The sequence below is a fragment of the Kogia breviceps genome, chromosome 14 (assembly GCF_026419965.1).
Source record: "Kogia breviceps isolate mKogBre1 chromosome 14, mKogBre1 haplotype 1, whole genome shotgun sequence".
Lineage (NCBI taxonomy): Eukaryota > Metazoa > Chordata > Mammalia > Artiodactyla > Physeteridae > Kogia > Kogia breviceps.
Window position 1 is genome coordinate 62,604,300 of NC_081323.1, and position 26,655 is coordinate 62,630,954.

General features: G+C 42.4%; 1 protein-coding gene across 2 annotated transcripts; it reads right to left on the reverse strand.

Moving 5' to 3' along the window:
• Positions 1–11,978: 11,978 nt before the first annotated feature.
• On the reverse strand, positions 11,979–25,565 carry RSL1D1 (ribosomal L1 domain containing 1). Of its 2 annotated transcripts, none has more exons than XM_059038680.2 (9): positions 24,999–25,565; positions 24,030–24,169; positions 22,120–22,258; positions 20,882–21,030; positions 20,693–20,794; positions 19,318–19,411; positions 19,107–19,232; positions 16,407–16,679; positions 11,979–14,253 (listed from the first exon to the last, which is right to left on the reverse strand). In XM_059038680.2, exons 1-9 carry the CDS (start codon positions 25,155–25,157, stop codon positions 13,927–13,929), a joined length of 1,509 nt encoding a protein of 502 aa, XP_058894663.1. In that variant the 5' UTR covers positions 25,158–25,565; the 3' UTR covers positions 11,979–13,926. The 2 variants fall into 2 exon arrangements, with proteins under 2 accessions (XP_058894663.1, XP_066868631.1); XM_067012530.1 differs by having other exon boundaries at positions 16,407–16,675; positions 19,103–19,232.
• Positions 25,566–26,655: the final 1,090 nt, after the last annotated feature.

Sequence of the window (26,655 nt, forward strand, 5' to 3'; positions counted from 1 at the left end):
TCCTTTCCACCAACCTTGCCTCTTTATTGGCTTTTAAGCAGCGAGCAGCCAGACCCCACTTTCAGTTACAGCGTAACAGTTATTTTGAAGGGTCAGCATTTACAAAATTCCAGAGTGCGTTCTTTGTGACTATTTAACGTGATGGAAACCCTTAGAGGTGCAACTTAATGTACAAGTAACTATGGAGTTGTCTTCAAAAATATTATGATGCATGAGATCAGAGAAATTGAAGAGCTTAAACACGAGGAGAATATAATTGAAAACTGCCTCGCTTTATAGATTACCTTTAGCGCAAATGCTTTGGTTATTTCACCATTTCTTACATTCTTTGCTGTTAGCAGATTCTCTTTTTTAGAATCAGCATCTCCATTCTTCTTTGAGAGTTTGTCATAAGAATTTGCTAGGGAATTTTGTCAAATGCGTTTTCAGCACTTGTTGGTAAATGTGACTTTCTGCTTTCCTTTATTAATATGATGAAGTTTATCAATTTTCCTCATTTAGACCTATCCTTGTGTTCTTGAAATAAATACTCATGGCCATCTTTGTTAAATGGTACAAGTAAATTTATTAATCAAGGTGGTCTTCAGTTTTTGTAGGAGAATGCCCTTCTTCACAGGAGAGGCAGGTTCAAGCATTTAGGCATGCAATTCGTAAGGTCAGCCACTGATTCGGCAAACCATAATGATAGCAATAATAATAGCAACAAATGATGTGAACATGTATCAAAGTTACAACAAAATGTTAATTTGTTGATATTAAGGAGGGTAGATTAGTGTTCAGTGTGTTTTAACATTTTACACACTTGGAAATTGCGATTAAATGTTTCTAAAAGGTAAGATTTTATTTGCTCATTATGTTAGGAACGTTACAATGTAGTTTTTTAAAAAAATTATTTATTTATTTTTATTTGTTTATTTTTGGCTGCACTGGGTCTCCGCCGCTGCACGCGGGCTCCCTCCAGCCGTGGCGAGCAGGGGCCACTCTCCGCCGTGGTGCTTGGGCCCCTTGGGCCCCCCACTGTGGTGTGTCCCCCGCCCCCCCCGTTGTGGAGCACGGGCTCCAGGCACTCGGGCCTCAGTAGTTGGGGCACGCAGGCTCAGTAGTTGTGGCTCCCGGGCTCCAGAGTGCAGGCTCAGTAGCTGTGGCACACGGGCCCAGCCACTCCGCGTCATGGGGGATCCTCCCGGACCAGGGCCCGAACCCGCGCCCCCTGAACCGGCAGGCAGACTCCCAACCATTGTGCCACCAGCGAAGCGCTACAATGTAGGTTTTTGAGTTAGACTATGCCCCAGTTTCATCATGGAGATTTTTATGGGTGCTGGGGCTGAGGTAACATTACCTTTGGAAAGGGGTGCCTTTGGAAAGCTTCCAGAGCGCAAAGCAATAGGCCGCTCGGGCTCTTTAGGTGGAGGTGTGAATACATTTCTCATATCTTCTAGAGTGATTTATATGTCTGCTGCAACTTTCTGTCACTTCTTGAATCCATTTTGGTAACTTTTCAAGGAAACCATCCCTTTAACCTAAATTATGAGGTATTTTGATATGAAGTTGTACATTACCTTTTTTTAATAATTATTTTTACCTGACTATATTTCTTGTATTGTTCACCAAATACTCATTTTAAAAAAAATTGTTTTGACAGAGTTGATCTATTTGCCACCATTTACAAGAGCAAGCTTTTAGTTTTACCTGTCAGGCATGGTATTGTACTTGATTTTGAATTTAATCTAGGCTTTTAAATTTCCTCCTTTATTTCCATTGATTTTATTTATTCTAGTTTCTTAGACTGAATGCATATTTTCAGTCTTGCCAAGTAAGGAAAGCACTTATGTTTTACTCAAAAAATGAAATAGAGATACCTTAAAAGAAAAAAAAATCTCTTGGTGGGCATGACATCACAAAGTTATGGTAAGTGACCAATTAAGAGAATATATTTTACACATATAGAGGATAAAGAGTTAATATCCTTCATAAACAAAGAACATCAACAAATTAAGGAAAAAGAAAGAAAAACAGACAAAGAACGTAACAGGGAACTCACATCTGAGGAACTGCAATGATCAATGAATCTAAAAACACATCCCTGACCTCATCTAGTAATGAGAAAAAGAGCATCCATACAAGGATTTCCAAGCACAGGACTACAGTTATACGCCAAAAATTGTAGGTTCCTTTACCTGGTATGAAGTGCAGCTCCTGAACCACCAAGAAAGTCAAACTCCTTTCAAGATGAAACACCAAGCACAGCTCTTTGTGTTTCTTTTATAAGAGACAGGATCTTGATTGGATAATTGCAATAACATGGATTCTATGGAGAGAATCTATTCTTTTTCACCCATCAGCTTAGCTTTCTCCCAATTCGTCTAATGATGTAAGATGCTGGCGGTCTGAGAAAACCTACATCTGAGGAATTGCAATGCTCTGTGAATCTCAAAAGATATCCCTGACCTTACCTAGTCATGAGAAAAAGAGCATTCTTAATGACTTCCAATCACATCACTACTTCTATATAAATATTTAAAAAAATATAGCGTGCTTAACCTGGCATTAAATGCAGCTCTTTCACAGCAGAAACCAGCAAACACCCTTCAAGGTGAAATGCTAAGCACAGCTCTTTGCGTTTCTTTTCTAGGAGACAGGACCTTGATTGGATAATTGCAATAATATGGATTCTATGGAGAGCCATTTTCGCCTATCAGCTTAGCTTTCTCCCAATTCATCCAACATAGAAGATGCTGGGGGACTGAGGAACTTCTTAAAGGAGAGACTGATGACAAACACTTGTTATATGATGGTTAAGGATAATGTGTCATGAATAAAGCCGAGGAAACAATCATTTGTTTTGCCCCCTGAGCTGTTAATGGTGGTGGTTTCTTTTGGCTTCACCTGATGATGGTTCGGTCAAGATGAGGGAAGCCTCCTTCTCAGCTGCCACCCAATTTGTACCAGGGTTTCCCAGCTGCCCTGAGCCTGAGAATTCCCGGGACCCTTGTTGAAAACACAATTCACCTGGTGCTTCATGGAGGTTCCAGCAGTGGGACCAGGAGCATGGACTTTTCCACGGCACCAGGGGCTTCTTAATATCAGCAAATGTTGGGGAAACACAGCTTAAAATCATTTACTCTGGGGGCCTCCCTGGGGCTTCCCTGGGGCTTCCCTGGTGGCGCAGTGGTTAAGAATCCGCCTGCCAGTTCAGGGCACATGGGTTCGATCCCTGGTCCAGGAAGATCCCACATGCTGCGAAGCAACTAAGCCCGTGCACCACAACTACTGAGCCCACGTGCCACAACTAATGAAGCCCATGTACCTAGAGCCCGTGCTCTGCAACAAGAGAAGCCACCACAATGAGAAACCCGTGCAACGCAACGAAGAGTAGCCCCTGCTCGCCACAACTAGAGAAACCCCATGCGCAGCAACAAAGACCCAACGCAGCCGAAGATAATAAATAAATAAATAAATAAAATTTAAAAAAAATCATTTACTCTGTGCTTATTTATTCACAGCTTCATGGAAGTATAAATGAGGTATAAAAAAACAGCACAAATTTAAAGTGTAAAGTTCATTGAGTTTTGACATATGTGTATATCCATGAAAGCATCAGCACAAGTAAGATAAACATATCCATTGCCCCCCAAAGTTTCCTTATGTCCCCTTGTAATCCATACCTCCCTCCCTCCTATATTCAAGCAACAGCTGGATCTGCTTTCTGTTTCTAAAGATCACTTTGCATTTTATGTAAACAGTATCAAGTATGTAATCTTTTCTGTTTTGTTTTTTTCACTTAGGATGATTATTTTGAGATTCATCCGTATTGTTTTGAGTATATGTAGCTTGTTCCTTTTTGAGAAATATTGCAAGGTATGGATATATCACTCTTGGTTTATCCATTTTCCCATTTATGAGTATCAGGTTGTTTCCAGTTTGGGGCCATTACAAATCATTTAGGAAATTAAAGAGATAGAATAAATGCCATTTTACTATTTTTTACTGAAAAGGAAATTTTATTGACAAAAACTTGAATAGACATAGACTGGAAATATAGATTAAAATTTTAAAATCCTACATATGTGGGAAAAAGATGATCAGAAAACCAATCATCCTTATGTTTGGGAGTTGCTGGGCTTTGAATATATTTTCTTACAGAACTTCCATTTCAGAAGTGCAAGATATTTCAAAAATATCATGGGGATGTTTCTTCTGAAACATCTGAGTACTAAGAATGCTACTTTAGTAAAACAAACTGGGAAGCTTTGATTTACAATGCACGATATGATGTTGATGGTGATGATGACGATGATAGATCTCATGACCTTTATTCTCCAACTTTGTAGGCTGTTGTCTCTACATTCAATTTTGATAATTAATATGTTCCCAAAATATTCATTCCATCTAGATTTTCAAATGTGTTGGTAGGAAGTCAGCCATAATTCCCTTTGATTTTTTTCCCAGCCTATTTTTCCTGTCTTGGCTATTAAATCGTGAACGTTTATTTTGTTTGGCTGTACAGGGGTTTATTGATCTGTCACCTTTTTTAAGAAACAGCTTTCAGTTTTACCTGTTAATTTATTATTTTTAGCTTTCTTCTTTTAAAGCCTTTCCTGCATTTTATTAGTTTCCTCCCAATTCCTTAAGTTGAATGCATACATGATTTTCAGTTTTTGTTCAAAAAAGAATTGCAAGTTTACTTAGAAAAGTGAAACCCAGAACCATAAAGGAAAAAAGTATTTTAGGATGCAAGATTTCATTAATTAAAATAGGGTAACTGTTATATTTGGATCTTTAACACAAACACACATGTACATAACATATGTAAACAAAAAGACATGTAAAACATATGTAGATCCCTAAAATACAAAGAACTTCTGCAAATCAAGGACAAAAATCCAATAGCCTAATAGAAAAGTAGTCAAGGCATAAGAAGAGGAGACCCACCTCTGAAGAAATGCAAATGTAAGTTAATACACATAAAAAGATATACAGCTCAACCAACAATAATATTATAAGAAGCACCTTTAAGTAACTTTCAACACACTAAGCAAAAATCAATCTACTAATTTTATAGAAGAAATGATAGTTTCTCACACCTGGTCCAATAGGCAACTGTTTAAATTTTTTTTTAATATAAGAAATAATTTCCCCCAAACAGCCAGTTACCTTTCAAGCGAAATGTCTTTAGACGAAAAGAGAGTCAACATGGTTCTGTGTTTCTTTTTTTTCTTTTTTTTTTTTTTTTGGCGGTACGCGGGCCTCTCACTGCTGTGGCCTCTCCCGTTGCGGAGCACAGGCTCCGGACGCGCAGGCTCAGCGGCCACGGCTCACGGGCCCAGCCGCTGCGCGGCACGTGGGATCTTCCCAGACCTGGGCACGAACCCGCGTCCCCCGCATCGGCAGGCGGACTCTCAACCACTGCGCCACCAGGGAAGCCCTTCTGTGTTTCTTTTTTATGATTTAGGCTCTTGACTGGATAATTGAATTAACGTGGGTTCTCATGGGGAGCAATTTTCACACATCAGATTCGGTTTTTTTTCTGGATTAATCTGATAACATAAATACCTTGATTCTATAGATTTGAAGGAAATTCCTAGCAGGGAGAGACTGGGGCCAAATGCATATATTTCATTCAAATGTCCAATGTAAAATAATAATAATAACAAGAGGAAGTAAAAAACCTTTACTCTAGCTGTCTTTTACTTGGCTGTTTCATTTGATTTCACCTGCTGAGAATTTGGTAAAGATGTAGTGGAAGCAACTTTTAACTACCAGGATCATTATACCAGTGTTTCCCAACCTCGCTGAGCATAGGACTCATCTGGACTCTTGTTAAAAACACAGATTCCTGAAACTTCCTTGGTGGTCCAATGGTTAAGACTCTGATTCCACAGCAGGGGGCATGGGTTTGATCCCTGATCAGGGAACTAAGATCCCACATGCTACTCAGCACAGCCAAAACCTCCCAAAATACACAGATTCCTTTGTCCCACCGTGTGTAATTCCAGTGATTAAGTAGACCTGCAATGGAACCAGGAGTGTGCATTTTTCAAAAGTGCCACCCCTCACCCCCCCAAATTTCCTATTTCCTCTGTGCTCTCAATGATAGACATTTAAGGGAGTAAAGTGCAGGAGTACTAGCGTTTGTCCACTGCAAGATAATTTCACTAAAGAAACGTTAGAAAATATAGAAGAAAAATACTTATGCATAGGGAAAATATTGTAAGAAAATATATCAAAATATTAAAACATGAACTGTGCTTATGTTTGATAGGTGAAATTATGGGTATTATTTACAGATTTTCAGACTAAAGACTGCAGAGCACTCTAAAAATAGTTCATGGCAGTATTCCCATTTCAGAGATGGAAAAAACAAGCACAAATATTTATGGTTGTTTCAAAACAGGATACCTCAAGAGAATGAGAAGACAAGCCACAGACTGGGAGAAAATATTTGCAAAAGACACATCTGATAAAGGACCGCTATCCCCCAATATACAAGGAATCCTTAAAACTCAGCAAAAAGGAAACGACCTGATTTTAAAAATGAGCCAAAGCTCTTAATAGACACCTCACCAAAGAAGATGTACAGATGGCAAATAAGGACATGAAAAGATGCTCCACATCATGTGTCATCAGGGAAATGTAAATTAAAACAATGAGATACCACTACACACTCATTACAATGGCCAAAATCCGGAACACTGACAACACCAAATGCTGACGAGGATCTCTCATTTACTGCTGATGGGAATACAAAATGGTGCAACTAATTTGGAAGACAGTTTGGCAGCTCCTTACAAAACTAAACATACTCTAATGATATGATAGAGCAATCACACTCCTTGGTATTCACCTAGAGGAGTTGAAAACTTACGCCCTCACAAAAAGCTGCACATGAATATTGATAGCAGCTTTATTCACAATTGCCAAAAACTTGGCCTACAATAATGCCAATATTCCGGGCAATGGAATATTATTCAGCACTAAAAAGAAATGTGCTATCATCAAACCATGAGAAGACAGGGAGGAATCTTAAGCACCTACTACTAAGCGAAAGAAGCCAGTCTGAAAAGTCTACCGACTGTATGATTCCAACTCTATGACATTTTGGAAAAGGCAAAACTACGGAGACAATAAAAAGATCAGTGGTCGCCAGGGGTTCTGGTGGGGGGAGGGGAGAAGGATCACTAGGCTGAGCACAGGTGATTTTTAGGGCAGGGAAAATACTGTGTGTGATACCATAATGGTGGATACATATTATCAACATTTATGCAAACCCATAGAATATACAACATCGACAGTGAACCCTAAAATAAACTACGGACTTTGGGTGATAATGACGTGTCCGTGTAGGTTCATCTGTTGTAACAAATGTGCCACTCTGGTGGGGATGTTGGTGACGGGGGAGGCTATGCATGGTGGGCATGGGGGTGGAGGTGTATGAGAAATCTCTGTACATTCTGCTCAATGTTGCTGTGAACCTAAAACTGCTCTAAAAAAATTGTCTTAAAAACAACCATCGGGCTTCCCTGGTGGCATAGTGGTTGAGAGTCCGCCTGCCGATGCAGGGGACGCGGGTTCGTGCCCCTTTGTTAAACATTTCTTGTATTTTCTCAATCCGTGCCTCCATTCTGTTTCCGAGATTCTGGATCATCTTTGCTATCATTACTCTGAATTCTTTTTTGGGTAGATTGCCTATTCCTCTTCATTTATTTGGTCTTAATATGTTTTTACCTTCCTCCTTCATCTGTGACATATTTTTTTGCAGTCTCATTTTTTTTTTTTTTTTTTTTTTTTTTATGAGTGGGATTGTGTTCCTGTCTTACTTGTTTGGCCTGAGGCTTCCAACACTGGAGTTTGTAGGCTGTTGGGCAGAGATAGGTCTTGGTGCTGAGATGAGGACCTCAGTGATACTTCACTGCAATGAATATTTCCTGGGGTCTGAGGCTCTCTGTTAGTTCAGTGGTTCTGACATGCAGCTCCCACTGCAGGAGCTTCAGCCTGATCCCTGACTCCTGAACTAAGATCCCACAAGCCATGTGGGGTGGCAAAAAAAAAAAAAGAGAGAGAGAATAACAAAGTAAAAAATAAAATTAGACTAGGAAGCTAACAGATATGTTAGAAAGAATATAAAAATAAAAATATAGATGAATCAATGACTCAAAAGTACAACAGTACCACAATAGTAAAAAAGAGGAGGAGGGAAAAGAGAAAACAAAACAAACAAAAAAAAAGGGGGAAAGGCCTTGGTTGTGGGGGGTGGGCCTAAGCAAGGGCGAGGTTTGGGTGGTGGGCGGGGCCTATGCACAGGACCCACAGGGCTGGAAAAGGCCCTGGGGGTGTGGGGTGTGGGGCTTAGGCTCCAGGAACAGAAGCAGCCCAGGCGAGCCCCCCACCCCTGGTTTCAGAGGGCAGGGGACCTCACCTGGGAGCCCAGCAGGCTTTCTGGACTCGAGTGGGCGGGGCAAACACCCTCTGCTCCTCTCCCTTTCCTCCCGGAGGGTTCCTCCCTCCTGCCTGTCTTGATCTCCCTGGCCTCAGGGTTGGCGATCTTGTCTGGCCTCCACTTCTCCTCCCCCCTTGGTCCCCCTACATCCTACCGGTTCACTCTGGGGTTCCTCCCATCTCCTTGGGGGTCAAAATCCCCCAGCAGCGGCTGGCAGGTGCCCTAGTTGTGGGGAGACGCTAACTCCGCATCTTCCCACACCGACATCTTGACTCCTCCCCTCTACGTGCCACTTTTATAACTCTAAATCTTGTGAGTACCCTCTACAGTAAGTACATTAATTCCCATTTTATAAATTAGAAATCTGAGGCTCAGAGAGGTTAAGGTTGAGTGGTGGTACAGAAACAACAGAATTAGGATTGAAACTCAACTCCATCTGGCTCTAGAATTATTCCCTTTCTGCTAACCCAGTAGATAGTTTACTCACGTTAGGGCATACTTAGAACATGTCAATATCTGTGTGGTACACAGAGAGAAACTGGAAGGGATTTAGAGGCATCCATATGAGATTTGTGGGGAAAATGCAAAACATTCTTTACATTCTAGAATTATATTAAAATAAAATATACCCTATTAGGTGATATTAAATATTGAATAAAACTCCCAAATATGTTTTTATATTTGTAAATGAGAAGTTTGAATTTGCTTCTGTGAACACAAATTTTTCTTATCAAAGCTGTATTGAGATATAATTCATGTAACATAAAATTTACCTTTTGTAAGTGTACAATTCAGTGGTTTTTAGTATTTTCACAGAACTCTACAACCATCACCTCTAATTCCAGGACATTTTCATCATCCCAGAGAGAAACCCTGTACCCATTAGTGGTCACTTACCATCCCCTCCCTGCCCCTGACCTTGGCAACCAATAATCTACTTTCTGTCTCTATGGCTTTGCCTATTCTGGACATTTTATATAAATAAAATTTTACAATATATCGTTTTTGTGTCCGGTTTCTTTTACTTACCATAGTGTTTTCAAGGTCCATCCATGTTGCAGCATGTATCAGTAAATCATTCCTTTTTGTGACTGAATAATATTCTATTGAATGGATATGTTATTTTCTTTATCCATTCATCAGCTGGTGGACATTGGGTTGTTTTCACTTCCTGTCTATTAAGAATAGTGCAGCTATAAACATTCAGGTGCAAGTCTTTTGGTGGACCTATGTTCTTAATGCTCTTGCGTGTATACAAAGGAATGGATACGGTAATTCTATGTATTAAACCCTTGCAGGAAATGACAGTCTGTTTTCCAAAGCAGCCACACCATTTCATATTCCCACCTACAATGCAATAAGCGTTGCAATTTCTCCACATCTATCTTATTGTCTTCTGGATCACAGCCATCCTAGTGGTGTGAAGTGGTATCTCATTGTGGTTTTGATTACTATTTTCCTGATGACTAATTATGATCATCTTTTCACGTGCTTGTTGGCTATTTGTAAACCTTCTTTGGGCAAATGTCCATTATGATCCTTTCCTCATTTAAAAAATTAGATAGTCTTTTTATTATTGAATTATAAGTTTATATATTCTAAATACACATTCCTTCTCAAGTACATATTTCCTTTCATTCTGTATGTTGCCTTTTCACTTTAAAAAAAAAATTTTATTTAGTTATTTATTTTTGGCTGTATTGGGTCTTCGCCGCTGTGTGCAGGCGTTCTCTAGTTGCGGCGAGCAGGGGCCACTCTTCGTTGCAGTGTGCAGGCCTCTCATTGTGGTGGCTTCCTGTTGCGGAGCATGGGCGCTAGGCACGTGGGCTTCAGTAGTTGCGGCACGTGGGCTCAGCAGTTGTGGCTCACGGGCTCTAGAGCACAGGCTCAGCAGTTGTGGCACACGGGCCTAGCTGCTCCACGGCATGTGGGATCCTCCCGGACCAGGGATTGAACCCATGTCCCCTGCACTGGCAGGCGGATTCTCAACCACTACGCCACCAGGGAAGCCCCACCTTTTCACTTTTTTGATGGTGTTTTTTAAGGCACAGAAATTTTAAATTTGGATGAAGTCCTATTTTTCAATTTTTCTTTTAGCACTTGTGTCTTAGGTAGCATAGCTAAGAAGAAACTACTGCCTTACCTAAGGTCATGAGGATTTACTCCTGTTTTCTCTTTCAAGCGTTTATTACATTTAGGTGTAGGATCCCATTTTATTTTCCATTAGTTGAAGACTGTCTTTTCCCACTGAACTGTCTTGGCACCCTTGTCAAAAATCAGCTGAGCATAGGGCTTCCCTGGTGGCGTAGTGGCTGAGAGTCTGCCTGCCGATGCAGGGGACACGGGTTCGTGCCCCGGTCCGGGAAGATCCCACATGCCGCGGAGTGGCTGGGCCCGTGAGCCATGGCCACTGAGCCTGTGTGTCTGGAGCCTGTGCTCCGCAACAGGAGAAGCCACAACAGTGAGAGGCCCAGGTACCACACACACACACACACACACACAAAATCAGCTGAGCATAAATGTAAGGGATTATTTCCGGATTCTCTATTCCATTCCATTGGTCTATATGTCTGGTTCTTTTTCTAGTCCCCTCCTACGATCTCCGCTAGCACTTCCTTCTAAAAACATATTCTACATTTAAAACACTTGACAGACATCGAGAAGTTCCCTAACCCCTGGGCCCACCTCCTTGCAGCCAAACTGTGCCCCTGTATCAAAATTCTGAGGATGCCACTAACTAGACCAGGGCATCTCTTGAAGGGCAAAGCTGTGTTTTGTGTATTAGTTTTTCAAATCTAGTACCTTGGCAGTTTGTAGAAACTTAAAGGGTATGTGGGTAAGTGGCTGGCTGAGGGAATGAAATAAAAACTTGGTAGCTCAACAGTTGAGTTCACAGTTTTTGAGACTGTAAGGTTGAGTACACTGGAGGAATAGATTTTGAGGGAAATCTGTAATGAATAGTTGATTGTTTGATTCACGTAAGCTAACATCTTTTAGATAGCTAAGAGACATCTTTTTAAGTGAGTCAAAATCATACATATGCCCCATTTCCTGTAGCTTCAAGTATAGAAAATGCCCCGTTATACAATCAAGGATTAATCCTTTTAAGATAGTGTTAACTAAGATGTAGAATCTGGGATTAAATATATCCACCTAAATAATATGCCATTTTCTCTCTCCAGGACCATTATACAGAAATCACTATAACCAAAATTTTATTTGTGGTCTTTTATCACATGCATTCATTCCTTTAAGACCCAAGGACTGATGAGGGCTTCTCACAGTTCGTAAAGTCCTAATTGGGAATCTTGGCACTGTGACTACTAACACACTAATTGCAGGCAAGGCAAACAGCAAATGTAAGAGATAAAAATGCAGGTAGTGCAGAACCTTCAAATATTTAATTAAATGGCAAAAGACTTCTTTGCTAATTAAACCCTAAACACCCATGAACTGAAGTACATAAAGTGTTTTTGGTCTGGTGACAAGACAATATGACTTAGCAATTTCTTTGTACTTGCATTCAAATATTTCTCAAGACTATGAAATAAAATGTAACCTTTATTAAACACTTGGACAGTCTTAAATACATTCAAGGCATTTAAAATATTAAATTTTCCATGCTTATTACAGTTCCTAAAAAACAAATTAACTATGGTTCAATATTTCTTCAGAACAAAAACGTGGCAAATTTCTCCCACTAGATCTGGTTTTGTCCATTAAATCTCTATGGCATAGAGGATGAATCCAGAAAACCCAGTGTTGACTTCCACTGAAACATAAGCCACATACTCAACCTCTTATCCCACAAAACAATGTAATTTACTGCACAGATTTCCAGTACTCCTCTTGGCTCCTGGATAGGCCATTATTGGCTCCCAGCCCTCGCAGCCATGAGGTAAGGTGCCCCCCAAACTTCTTAAGCCTTGGAAATCTAGCACCATGATTTGAACATTTTCATTACAATTCAGAATTATCTCTAACTCAACTGTGGCCTTCAACTGTCAAGAAACTATTCAACCGTGGCCTTCAATTGTCAAAAAACTATCATCCTGCTCAAGAAACTTAAATAAATCTGCTCTTTTCAACATAGAGAACTATGAGAATTTCTAGAGGGAAACCAGATGCACAGTGGAACAGGAAGGTAAACATCTGCATCATATACAACAGGGACTAAGCTACAGGCCAAAGCACCACTGGGTGTTGCAAAATCTTTAGCTGGCTAGAGGATGGGATTAAAAAACCATACAGCTAACCCCAGAAAACTGTCATGGAGAGCACAGGCTATATGATTAGGTTAGGTAAGTTTGCCCTAAGCAAAGCAGTAGACTTAAACCTTCATCTGTGAATATGTGAATAGTTTCTATGGTAAACAAATCAATTACACTAAACCCCCACATTAAATGTAGTAAACTCACTTTTACAAGCCTAAAAGGACAGTGGAATGAAAAACAAATTATTTTGTATTACAGAGGCTTTCATGATTTAAAAAGGTGTCTCAGCTTGACTTGCCGGAGAACCATATGAAGCTTTGATTCCTTTAGTCGTTATGTTCATGAACCGTAATTACCTTTGAAAGCATGCCTTACTTTGGCCTTTCCTATACTACACTGACTATGTCACTATTACAGATGTGTACCCCAATTCAAATGCAGCAGAAGGCAGAATACCTGAAAAGTCACTTACTGCCTCAGGATATATTTGACAATGACCCAAAGTTTAGGAGTCTACTCTCCCTAGCTTCCTACCCTAGAGCTGTCACATGAAAGTAAGTTTGTTTAGGGTGAGGAGGAATCTGGAGGAAGATGGAAAGGCTTATGGAAGACAAATATTTTCTTGCCTCCAGCGTTCAGGATTCGATCCAGTGCCTCTGTGAATGACTCCATGTTAATTTCCCCCAACAAATGTATGCTGACTCAGTGATCTGCATGCAACCTTGGCTGATGACCATCTGGGTCCTGGAATCGATTACTTTAATTTTGATTCCAAGGCCTTTTCTAAGACCCATCTCAGCATGAGGGCCACGGCTGACTTGCATGCAGTGAGCCCATCACTGGCCTGCAAACAAGCTTTGGATGTGTTTGCACAGATTACTGTGATGGAGCTGTCATGTGAACAAATGGCTTAAAGCAGATGAGGAAAAGGGTCACATCACAGGCATTCAAGTAAAACCAACAAGACATGGGATGCCAATTTTATACTGAGAAACAAATGTTAACTTTAATAATAAAAAACACAACCACGGAGAAGCACTGTATTTTCCCTCTACTGCATTAGCAAATACACAGAAGAGCAATGAAATAAATGGATTTACTTCAAACTACTGGTTCTTACACCCATGAACATATATTAGAATTACTTGTGGAGGTTTTAAAAACTATTTAAGTCTAGGCCTCACTCAGCGGTTGCAACAAGGGTCAGGACCCAGGTATTTTTTACAAGCTCTTTAGATAGCTCTGATGAGTTTCCTGCTGGTTGAGTCTCTGATTTTAGGTTGACTGGGGTACTTTGGGATTTTTGGGCCACTGTTTGGGGGTATGGGGAGCTTTTTTTGCAGATTTACTAGCAGTAGTGAAGAACTTGGCCTCTGGCTTTTTAGGAGTCTGTCTTGGGTCTTTTTTCCCCAGCGAAGAGGTTCTTTCTTTTTCCAACTCTTCTTTGATTCTTGCCTTCTTCCCTGGGCCTTTACCTGGGGTCTTGGGCTCCACAGCTGTTGGGGTCTCCAAAACTGGGGAGGCCTTTCTCTTCTTCCCATGAGGTGTTCTGGGACCAGAACTCTTCTTTGGAGACTTCTTTCCTGCAGCATCTTTTTGTGTCTAAGAAAAAGAAAAAAGTGGGTGTGGTGTGGGATAGACAACTGATGATGTAACTCTAAGAGTCACTGTTCTTAAAATTTAGGGAACCCCTAAAAAAAATTAAAAATTTAGGGAGCCCCTAAGAGAGAAACTGGAGCACGATGAATGAGGAATGGCTTTTTCCTTCTGCCTCAAAATCATTTTGAAAGGCAGCTGTACTCCACTATTAATGACTGTAAAAAGGACCCTGGCATCTCCCTGGTCTAACCATCTTTCCTTATGGCTGGGGCTAAGGACTCCTAGAAGCACTGGGAGCACAGTGGGAAGACCTGTGACCTAATCCTGACTCTTCTTCACCTCCAGTTGTAAATTCCTCGCATGTGGGTTAGGGGAGGGGGTTCCGAAACAGTGTGTGTGAAAACCAACTGGGGTGCCTGTTAGCAAAAGGGGGGACCGTGTTCCAGACTGGAAATCCTGGATTTTCCAAGCACCCCAGATCATGTGGCTGATGATCCAAGGACAACATCCCAGCAATGGACTCTGTCCCATACAGAAAGAGGTTATACAGACAAAGCAATCAACAAAACTTTGTTTTTGAGTTAACATAAAACCGATGGAAATACTGAAAAACACTGAAAATCTAAAAAACAAAACTCTAATAACTCTACCACACAATATTAATATTATTCACTACCTTTTCCCCATGAGTATGTATTTAAAAGCCGAGTATTATGCTCTTTCCCCAACTATTTCATTAGTACTTCCTAAGCACTATAAACTCGTACTAAATGTTATCTTGAATAACTTTATAAAAAATACTGCAAGGGTACATAGCATTTTCTCATTTTTGCTTCTACAGTGAACAATGCTGAAACTTTCATCTTTCCCCTGATCACATTTCCTAGATGGGTTCAAAGGGTATACACACTTCTACACTCTTTTTTAGGCCTCGCCTTGTCGCTTGTGGGATCTTAGTTCCCTAACCAGGGATCGAACCCGGGCCTCTGGCAGTGAAAGCACTGAGTCCTAACCACTGGACTGCCAGGGAACACCCAACACTTCTTCACTCTTGATGCATACCACCCACCCAGGAAGCTATGCTTTCCACTCTTTAATTTCCAACACATTACCTGCCAGTCCCATTATAACAAATATAGCTTACTTTTTCTAGAAACAATTATACTGCCTACAGTTAATATACTGATCAACGTTAATTTCAAGTATGTTAAAAAAAACCTCACTAGCAGTTTGGGGACACTGTAAAAGGAATATTTCACTAGCAGAGGAAAATTATAACTCCACTGAAGATGTTAAGGATTACTGTGAGGAAAAAATACATAATAGGTAAAGTGCAATAACAGCCCTGGGTTGACCCTAATGGGCTGTGCTGAGGGGCCATGAGTCTCATGCACACATGGTAAGGGCAGCCCTCTACTCTCTTAGGGACCCATTTCTCCCCTCATTTTCAAGAGGTCTCCCCCCAATATTTGGATACATACTATGAGTATGTGCAAAAACATTATCAAAACCGGAATTCCCTGGCGGTCCAGTGGTTAGGACTCAGCACTTTCACTGCCACGGGTCCGCGGTCGATCCCTGGTTGGGGAACTAAGATCCCGCAAGCCTCATGGTGCGGCCAAACAAAACGATAACAAAAAGCATTATCAAAGCACCCCAAAATAAAAAACTCAGTTCCTTTAAATCACCTCCTCTGAAACCCATGAAGTCAGATTTCTGTAAGAACCATGCAGGGTGGGGTTTGAAAGGTTTCAGAGGCAGAATCCAGCACCCAAGTTTCCCTTGGTAAGTTTTCTGAAACTAATTATGTGGTGACTGAGGACTCACCTTCAGAAACTGAACCTGCTTTTCAAAACCACTGGCAATATTTTTTTAGAATTATTAATATGGCTGAGTCTCCCTTGATTCCAAGGTACACAAAAGGCTGTGCTGACTACACATCACTTCACTATTTAAGAGGGGGATAAGGTCAGTCAGAGGTTCTTGGGATTTGCCCTAGTATTTTTCATCCATGACTTCACAATCTCTGGTAGAACAGATTTCTATAAACGATGCCTCCCAGCTGCATAGCACTTCCCATCCCTCACCAAGTGCCTGCCTGGCACACGGAGCCCCAGAATCTGTCCATGATGTACATTAAATATTAATGAAAATACCTCTACACTTCTTGTAGCTGGAGTTTCCTTCACTGGTACCAGCAGTGGGATTTCATCTTCAGACTCGTCTTGAGCTTTAGTGGGGGCACTCACCCCACTGGTCTCCTTCTGGGGTCCAGGGTCCTGGGCTGGAGCACCACCAGTTTTGGGGGCCAGTGCATCTGTAGTCGGGGCTGGTGCAGCCTTTCCAGCCTGTTTCCTAAGCTTCTTGTTTCCTTTCTTCTCCTGCTGTCTTTTAAGACGTTCTTTCTTCTTTTGGTTTTTCTTTGCTACCTACCAAAAAAAAACCAAGCATAATTTTTTTTTTTTTTTTTTTTTTGGAGTACGTGGGCCTTTCACTGTTGTGGCCTCTCGCACTGCGGAGCACAGGCTCCGGACGCGCAGGCTCAGCGGCCATAGCTCACGGGCCCAGCTGCTCTGCAGCATGTGGGATCTTCCCGGACCGGGGCATGAACCCGTGTCCCCTGCATCGGCAGGCGGATTCTCAACCACTGCGCCACCAGGGAAGCCCCCCCCCACAAAATGAAATTTTAATGGGGGACTCTTTTGTTGGTAAATAAATGGCAGACTTAGCACGTGCAGTCAAGTCATCCATAAGATCCCTGAAAAGGCCTTGACCTGTACAAGATCCAAGCACATGAGTCCCATCGCCAGCACCTGAACCCCAACTCTGCTTTGTCTCAGAGTCCCAGCCAAAGATGCATTTTATGTGGTAAATTATATTCAGAATCTGGGTATCTGAAGTGTGCAGTCACCAGCTGTGTGGAAGTCAACCTCATTTACAGGCGAGTTACGAATAATCCAGAATTGTATAGTATGTGATGTGCTGACCTTCCATTTATGCAGGTTCCATATCTGCAGATTCAACCAAATGTGAATCAAAAATATTCAAGGGGAAAAAAAAAATTCCAAAAAGTTCCAAAAAGCGAAATTTAAATTTGCTGCACTCTGACAACTATTTACATAGCACTCACGTTGTATCAGGCATAAGTAATCTAAAGATGATTTAAAGGGGGTCCAGTGGTTAAGACTCTGTGCTCCTGGGAGTGCTAGGGGCCCGGGTTTGATCCTTGGTTGGGGAACTAGATCCCGGATGCCGCAATTAAAGATCCCACACGAGGCAACGGAGATCCCGCGTGCTGCAATTAAGACCTGGCACAGCTAGATGGCTAGCTGGCTAAATACATAGATAGATAAATAAATATTAAGAAAAAAAAAAGATGATTTAAAGGATGCCAGAGGAAGTGTGTAGTTTATTTGCAAATACTATGCTGCCTTATATAAGGGACTTTAGTACCCACCTATTTTGGCATCCTTGGGGGGGATCCTGGAACTAATCCCCCCATGTATGAGATGGGTGACTGTACATCTCCACAAAGCTACTACAAAAATGAAAAACCCTGATATTTTCTTCCTGCCTGAGTTTGTGGTTGAGAGTTAACACAGTAGTAAGTTTACATAGCTAGAGGTCCATTATCCTTACCACAGAGTACTATTAGATAACATCTATAACTGTGACAAAATTCCATTTTAACCAGCAATTCCAACACTGTCACAAAGCCCTCAACTGAATCTGACAAACAGCAAAAAATTCAGACTTCTTGTTTCTAGTAACAGCAGTTTATGTTATTTTGGATTATGAAAACAAGTAAAAAGTAGGGTAAAATATTAACAACTTTTTTCATAAAAGCACTGATGAGCTGTTACACTGTAAGAAACCTTTGCCCTGAGTGTATTTGCTGATCCCTAACTTTTAACAGCCGTTACGACTGGGCACAGGAGGGCAGGGGTGTGAAGGGGAGAAATCAAATCCTAATGTCCATACCAGGCAGGGATTCTAAGTAAAAACCTCGTTACAATAAGCTGGGACCCCAATGAGTCGGACTCTCAGGGTAGAGATGAACGGGGGGCAGAGCTGTGAGGTTTGTCACCGTGGGTGGATTTGAATCATTCAGGGAACCTCAAGCCTTGAATGTGCTTCTAGGTGGTTCTGGGCTGAGAGTGCCCCAAGGTGCCTGGCTGCCGTAAGTCTAAATCCTCTCGGGAAAGATCTTCATCTCACCCCTCAAGTTAGTTCTACAAGTCATTTTCCAAATGGACTATCCACGATACAGTCCATAATAACTAAGTACATAGGGACCAGCAGGTAGAGACAACCTGCTGCATCACCAAGACGCCTAACGGTTTGAATTATCAGACAATAAAGCAACTATGCTTAATGTGTTCCAAGAATTAAGACAAACTGGAAGACTATTTATAGATAACAGGAAACCAAAAAAAGGTAATGATAATTTGAAAAAGAACACAACACAGAACTTCTAGAAGACAAAAAATTAAAAGACTGAGTCTGAAAACTCATTGGACACATGGATGAACATGGCTGGAGAAAGACCAAATAAACTAGGAGATTGGTCCAGCCAATAGCAAAAAGTTCCATTTTCTCTCATGCGGCTTTCTGCAATATTACGAGCAGCACTGAAAACCTACAAACCAAAACCAAGAGGTACGTCAGCCTCATATGATCTTGAATTTTGCCCATAAATAACCATGTATGAATGCTGAATAGACTCGATTTCGGTTTTCCTCTTCCTCTCAGCTCCTCTTGCCACTGCACAGGCCCCTTTTGAGCCTTTGTTCTCTCTGCCTGGGCTGCGCTTACAGCCTTGATTAAGCCTGCCTGGGATGTGAACTTCTACTAACCTTTTTCTTCTGACTTTGTGTGCGCAGTGCCCTGGCTTCACCACGACTGCTGACAAATGAAGAAAAGACAGGCAGGGAAACCGATCTCTCAGTCTTCACGTATAAGAGCTTCACGCTCTCCCATTTCTGAAACAGAGAGAAGAGTAACATCATCTGTAGGTGTCTTGTTCCTTTAAACTAACGGCCAATGGAAGCATCTGCGAGACCGTACCTCTGGCAGTTTCTGTGAAAGCCTTTTTGTGACAGCAACAACGTTTTCGACGATGTGCTGAACTTGCATCCCAGTGTGACCGATGCGGATGGTACTGAAATTTAATAAAGCATTAAACACAGAGAGCTGAGAAAATAACTTGGTTTTCAAAATAAAGCATAAGCAGGTATGTGAGAAATACAAATACACAATCCTTAAAAAAATTGTTTTTAATGTAAAATCATTGAAATCTTTAGGTTCTCAATTTATTTTAAAGGAAGATGATCATCCTTCATGTTCTAGAAATGCCCTCCTCCTGAAATACGCACTACCATCAAGAGGTGATTGAGGAGCTGGCACCTAACCATTTGAGGCTGGGAGGGGCAGTGGGGAGGGCCAAAGGGAGTTCCACCTTCATTCTGGAAAACACAGGTCACTGAGTCAGCCCTCAAGCTTTCCTGAGGGCAATTACCCCAGCAGTGGCTGTTCTGAAAAGGACCACCTCCAGGAAGACTGCTCGCTACCTTTATAGCTCCACTGCCCTGACACAGCGGCCACCTCTAAAACGAACAGTTGCTCGTGTAATAGCATCTTCTGGCCAAGAGCAAAACCGTCCCCTCAGCTGAAGCAGAGGGCAGCCGCAAGCCAACGGGGAAGCCCAGAAGTGCCCACTGCTCAGCCACTGGGTCCGCTGGTCCTGGCAGCCCCCACTCTCCCTATCATGGGAGCTGAAAGGCAAGCTGGCTGTTGGCAGGATGAGCGCAGAATGAGGATGAGACAGGCTGATGCGCCCACCTCCCTCCAGCCAAAGACGGGGCTCTGCCCATTCTGTGTGCCCACCGTCACTGACCTGCAACTACACCCTGAACCAGGCTTATTCTCCTGTTTTCCTGAACATCTAAAGGTGCCCTGCACAGAGACTTCCCTGGTGGTCCAGTGGTTAAGACTCCATGCTTACAATGCAGGGGGTGAGAGTTCAATCCCTGGTTGGGGAACTAAGATCCCACATGCTGCATGGCACATCCAAAATTTTTTTTAAAAAGGGTGCCCATCCAGTACAGTAAAAATCAGCAGACGTGCCTTTTAAAATGTAAGTTAGTTAAAATCAGGTAAAGTTAGAAATTCAGATCCTCAGCTGTGGAAGCTATGTTTCAAGTGCTCAGCACCATCTGTGGCTCATTCTTCTGCATGAGACTACACAGCTATAGACCATCTCCACCACTTTGGAAAGTTCTAGGGGGCAGCACTGTTCTAGAGAATTAATACTTCTAAAGAATGAATTTTAGTTTTAACAGAAGAGTCTGGTTTCATTAACACTATCTTATTTTTAAAAGTTTATAAAATCATTATTAAATATAAAATGAAACAGAGGCACACCTTAACGCCTTTTACCTACCTGCAAGAACCACTTTTAGAGATGTTTAAGACAGTTCCCCCTACACAGTCACTGATCTCTCTGGACAAATTCTTGGCCTGAAGGTTTACAGGTACTGGAACTCTAAAACAATACAAAGGCATTTACAGCAGCACATACACACCCATAAATTTCATTCTACTAAAGTCCGGTCATTGCTGAGAAACTTACTTCTTTCTGTTGTAGAAATGTCTCCCGAGGTGTGAGGGTAAGAGCCGCCTGATTCTGGCGTCCGTAATGAAGAAGTCGAAACTACCCAAGAGGCGGAGTTTAGCTTCATAGGCTTTATATTCCTTTTTTAAAGTTCGGAGGGGGATAATCTAGAAAATGTAGAAACATGAATCTATATACAAAACAGAAACAGACTCACAGACATAGAAAACAAACTTATGGTTACCAAAGAGAGGGGAGGGACAAATTAGGAGTTTGGGATCAACAGATACAAACTACTATACACAAAACAGATAAGCTACATGGATTTACTGTATAGCATAGGAAACTATACCCAATATCTTGTAATAACCTATAAGAGAATATAATCTACAAAATAAACAAACAAAAAACCCTGAATCACTATGCTGTACACCTGAACCTAACAATATTGTAGACCAACTATACTTTGATTAAAAAAGAGAGAAAAAAAAGGTATAAAAACAAAAAATTAAGAACCTGAACAACAAGAAGAAGAAATACTGGGGCAATTTGTATTTGGATTTTAAAATGCCCTGGAGTCACAGTTTAGTGAACATGTGAGTATCTAAAACAGCACAGGCACGGGGCAAATGAGTCGGGACCCTCAGCTAAAGAAACCGCACCAATGACTACAAAAAGGGGGAGGGGTGCCAAGTCTGAGGCAAACCCAGGATGCTCTGCAAGGAGACAGAAGTGACACAATGGAGCAGCGTTCTGTAAAATCTTCAAGATATAATCATTACTGATGCATGTGTTGAGCTTTTAGGTCAACAAACCTCAACAGCCCATCCGTCACAGGAAAGAGGGAATATGTCCTACCTAAAGCCAATGAGAATTAAATTAAAAAGAGAAAATTAAGTTAAAAATTAAATTCCTAGGAGAGAAACATGTACCAGGTAACATAGGAATGTATTACTTGTCACTTCAATTGAATCCAATCTTTTAGTTGTCTTGAAAATATTAACCTGCTCCCTACCTGAGAAATGTTTTTTTCCCCCTTAACAGATTTTATTGAACACAATAGATCTAAAATACCATATTTAACTGTAATTTACAAAAATTATTTTATATTCTTTTTCCATATTAAATCCTTAAGATCCAGTATTTGTGTTACATCCTAATTCTGACTAGCCATGTATCAAGTGCTTAATGCCACGTGTGGCTAGCTGCTACCATGATGGACAGCTTAGCATTGGTCAGTTATAGCTATTCATTACCTGAGAAATGGTTTTAACTCCATGCTTGTTCAAAAGCTTCTTATAAAAACGTTCTGTCTGTTCAGGAGTTAAATTAGGTTCATCTTTGGTAAATAAACAGATATCTGCTAAATCTGATCGAATACCATGAGGCAAGGACCTGCAAAATACATGAGAAGGAACCAAGGAATAAAGCATAACTGATAACATGTACGTTTATATCCCACAGAATACACGATAAATTCACTGTCATTTCAATAAACTTCATTCATGCTTTTTAAGCAAATACACTACTGAGAACATTTAAAAATATATCTAGTTTTCAGTGGTACAGAGGAGAGATTTAACATTCAAATACTAAATCACCACAAATATCTGCAGGCCAAAACATCAACTAATATTTGGCATACAATTAAGACTTAAAATATAATCAAAATAGTGCACACGTAATTATTATTATTTTATGTGTTGCTATATAGGCACACTTACTACCATGTGCTAGAATAATCTATTTTCATCAGGACAGTTCTGATTCAGAACTCTACCTTGCAGAAACCCCTGGGCTCCATAAACATAACTCTCAAGACCTGAAACAGAAAACGGAGCAAACCTACAGGGACCAGCAAATATGAATTATGTTGAGGCTCAAAACAGTTTAGCTCACTTCCTAGGCCTACATGTTTTGAGGAAACATTTCCTTAGTTTAAGAGAGCAACCCACAGTAGCAGGACTTGGCAAACGAGATGGCAAGTGGCAGAAATCACCAAGAGGTGAGAAGTTGGAAAAATACCCTGGAGAAAGTAAGGGCTTTCCAGAAGCAAAAACCCGCCTGGGGGCTTCCCTGGTGGCGCAGTGGTTGAGGTCCCCGCCTGCCGATGCAGGGGACGCGGGTTCGTGCCCCGGTCCGGGAGGATCCCACGGGCCGCCGAGCGGCTGGGCCCGTGAGCCACGGCCGCTGAGCCTGTGCTCCGCAGCGGGAGAGGCCACAGCAGTGAGAGGCCCGCATACCGCAAAAAAAAAAAAAAAAAAAAAAAAAACCCTCCTGGGCAGAGGTATGGAATAAAGAACGCACCCAGATACATAAAGCAATAACTAAGGCAATCTGGCTGGGGCGGTTTGTGAGGATGAGTTAAGAGAGAGTCTGAGGGTCAAAAGGGTCTTTCCAATTTGTAATCATTCTTAACCCCTAATGCCCACTTTTATGGGGAAAAGAAAAAGAAGCTATCCCACACACTGCTTTCTATAGCACAGCTGGCTTTTTAACACCCAGGAAATGAGAGACTCCACAGAGAGGCAGGGTTACCAGACAGAATATAGGACATCCAGTTAAATCTGAACCATTTTTTAAGTATAATTATGTCCCCAACATTACATGGGACCTACTTATCTAAAAAATGGCTTGTATTTTTATTTGCTAAATCTGGCAACTCTGCAGAGAGGGCATCTCTCACCTACAAGTCCTAGCAATAAGAATGTGCTATCACCATGGGTTTTTTTTCTCTTAGGAAATCACTGCCAAATTTTTAATTGTCTCTGTATAAAGGAGTGAGTTCAGGACCTCAGGAATTTTAGCTTGCAACTAGCTTGATGTGGAAAGATAACAGATTCTATGAAAATATGAAAGCTGTTTCATTTATTCTAACCTCTGTCCTCTCAAAAACCAGGTTTTCAGATTCAATAGAACAGCTTAGGTCAAACTGTCCACCAAACATCCAGAAAACTGGTGACATTTCTAGAAAACTTAAGCACATCTGAAATCCTAGAAAATTTAAGAATGTCTGAAGACCTATGGTTTTTGGGGGGCACAATTATTTCAACTCACGGTATCCTAAGTTTGCAAAGTTTCCACCAGAAACTAAGCTGCCAATTGTTAAAGTTCCACGGAATGGCCAAGCAGATAAAAAGAGCAAAGGGAGAAAAGCAGAACTTACAATCTGACCCTCAGTTCTCTACTTGGAATTTTCCATAATACCACCATTAAAAAGAAATTTTCATTCTCATTCAAAAGCAATCCATTTGCGTTTTTCCTGGATCTGGAATGGGCCAACAGAGCTTCTACTGCCTTTTTAATCTGCAAGGTGGAGATACACAAATAAATTACATCTCAATCGAATTTAAAACTTGCCCCCGCCCCAGAATTTGTCCCTGATCAATTTCTATTTTAGCAGGTAACCTCCACAACCGTATCCATTAGGATCCTGCAATTTGTAATCAGAGGAATGTAGCCACCTAAGTATCCGCTAATAGGATCGTCTATAGAAGCGAGCCTCTTCTATATATAACATTGAGACAGAGAACGTGCTTCCCCTGCCCTGCATGATGAAGGCAGTAATGCCACTAAAAGCGCAATACACCTGCATCTAGTATTTCCTGAGCGCTTATTATGTGCCAGGCTCCCTGGCTACCGTGCTTTAGGAGCATCACCTCCTCTCAAAGCCCATTTTAAATACGAAGTTACTGATGCTGGTAAAAATCAAGCGACTTGGCCAAAGTCAAAGGCAGGGAAGCACAGCCAGGTGGACCTCACCCCAGAATCCCAAGTTACGCCTGCAATCCAACTCAAGATAAGGGACTTCCCTGGTGGTCCAGTGGTTAGGACTCCGCGCTTCCACCGCAGGGGACACAGGTTCGATCTCTGGTCGGGGAACTAGAATCCCGCACGCCGCGCGGAGCGGCCAAAAAAAAAAAATCCAACTCAAGAGAGGCAGGCCGCGGGGCTGGAGGAAGCGGGCGTCTACCCGCGAGTACAAAGCAGCGGGCGAGCCGAGGGCACCGCGAACAAGCGACCCTCCCAAAGCTCTGGAGGCGCCCACACCGGCGCAGAGCCTGCATTCCGCACCCGCGCCTCCCAAGGCCACGGTCATCCCGCTTCCGAACGCCCCTCTCCAGAGGCCACTCACCTGCTCTTCGTCCAGCTGCTCCAAGCCGGCCGGGGTCGCTGGAGTCGAAGCTGAAGTTGCGGTTGAGGTTGACAGTGGGGTAGAAACCGAGGCCTCCATTTTGCATTCACCTCGTGAAGACGCGCATCCGGATACCGGGAGCTGGTTTCTGAGGCGCATGCGCAAAACAAGGCCCGTAGCCGGAAGTCGGGGGCGGGGACTAGACCTCACGTCACTTCCGGGAGCGCGGGCTCGAGTCCCTGGGCGTTGCGGCGTCTGAGTCTGGCGGGCGCGAACAAACTGAGGTAGGTATTCGCCCCTCCTGTGGTCTGTCACTTCCCAGAGGGATTGTCTCTCTTTCTCTTCTGTCCCCGGTGTCTGTGAGGCGCTGGGAGCAGCCTGGCGACATCTCGCTCTCACTCTTCCACGGAAGAAATCGAGCGCCCGGAGGCGGGAGACTAGGCCTGTCCGCCCACCCGGTGGGGCCACCTGCTGTCAGTGGACCCTCCCCCACCTCCCCCGACTTTAGGCTGGCGGCGTGGGGAGCGCGGGGAGTGCGGCCTCATCACCCACCTGCCGGCTGACCTTGGGCGAACCTAGCCACAGTCCTCGCCCCGGCCAGGGTGGCGGGCCCCTCCCCCTGGCTGGTGAAGATTCAGTGGCCTCGTGCGCGGGAAAACACCAGGCGCGTCGTTAATTGGTGTGGAGCCTGAACGGTGAGCCGGAGCCAGTCTCCTGGGCTTCGGGGCTCACAGAGGCGGGAGGTAAGAGCATGTACACGTAAAGGTGCAGGCTGGAGAACGGGAGGAAGCCTCCTTTCCTCCCCATGGCCCCAGAGGTGACCACTGTTACCTGTTTCTCCTGGAACCTTCCAGGGATGTTCTAGGCATGTTTAGGAAATACTTTTTTCTCTTTAGCGATGGCTGGGTTTCAATTTTCTTTTCTTTTTTAAACACAAATAGTACCCTGTACACCCATTGTTCTGTACATTGCCATTTCCTCTTAATATATCTTGGAGGTTGTCCAAGTCAGTACCTAAGGCTTTGCCTCTTTTTTAACAGCCGTATGGCCTTTCACCATCTAGATAAACAGGAGGTAATTTAGGAGCTTTTTGATGGATATTCAGGATGGTTCTTTTTGCAATTAGATACAGAAGATTTGAGAGATCAAAGAATGGGAGTAGGATGCTTTCCGTGTCAGTTGCTTACAAAGAAATGCTCCTTCCATATTGCCAAAGCTGGAGGAGGGGGTGTTTTGCTGCTGATCTCTAATACTGGCTTTGTCTTTTTTTGAAAAATTTTAATTGGGGTATAGCTGATTACCAGTGTTATGTCTGCCTTTGTCTTTTAATTTTAATTAATTAATTTATTTATTTTTGGCTGCGTTGTGTCTTCCTTGCAGTGCGCGGGCTTCTCATTACGGTGGCTTCTCTTGTTGCAGAGCACGGGCTCTAGGCGCGCGGGCTTAGTTGCTCTGCAGCATGTGGGATCTTCCCGGACCAGGGCTCGAACCCATGTCCCCTGCATTGGCAGGCGGATTCTTAACCACTGTGCCACCTGGGAAGTCCCTGTCTGGTTTTGTCTTTAACCAGAAAGTTGTAGGAGAAGTGTTCTAAACCTTTGGCACCTAATCCCACTTGTCTGTTTTAGAATCTAGTATAAGATGGAATTCGTTTTTG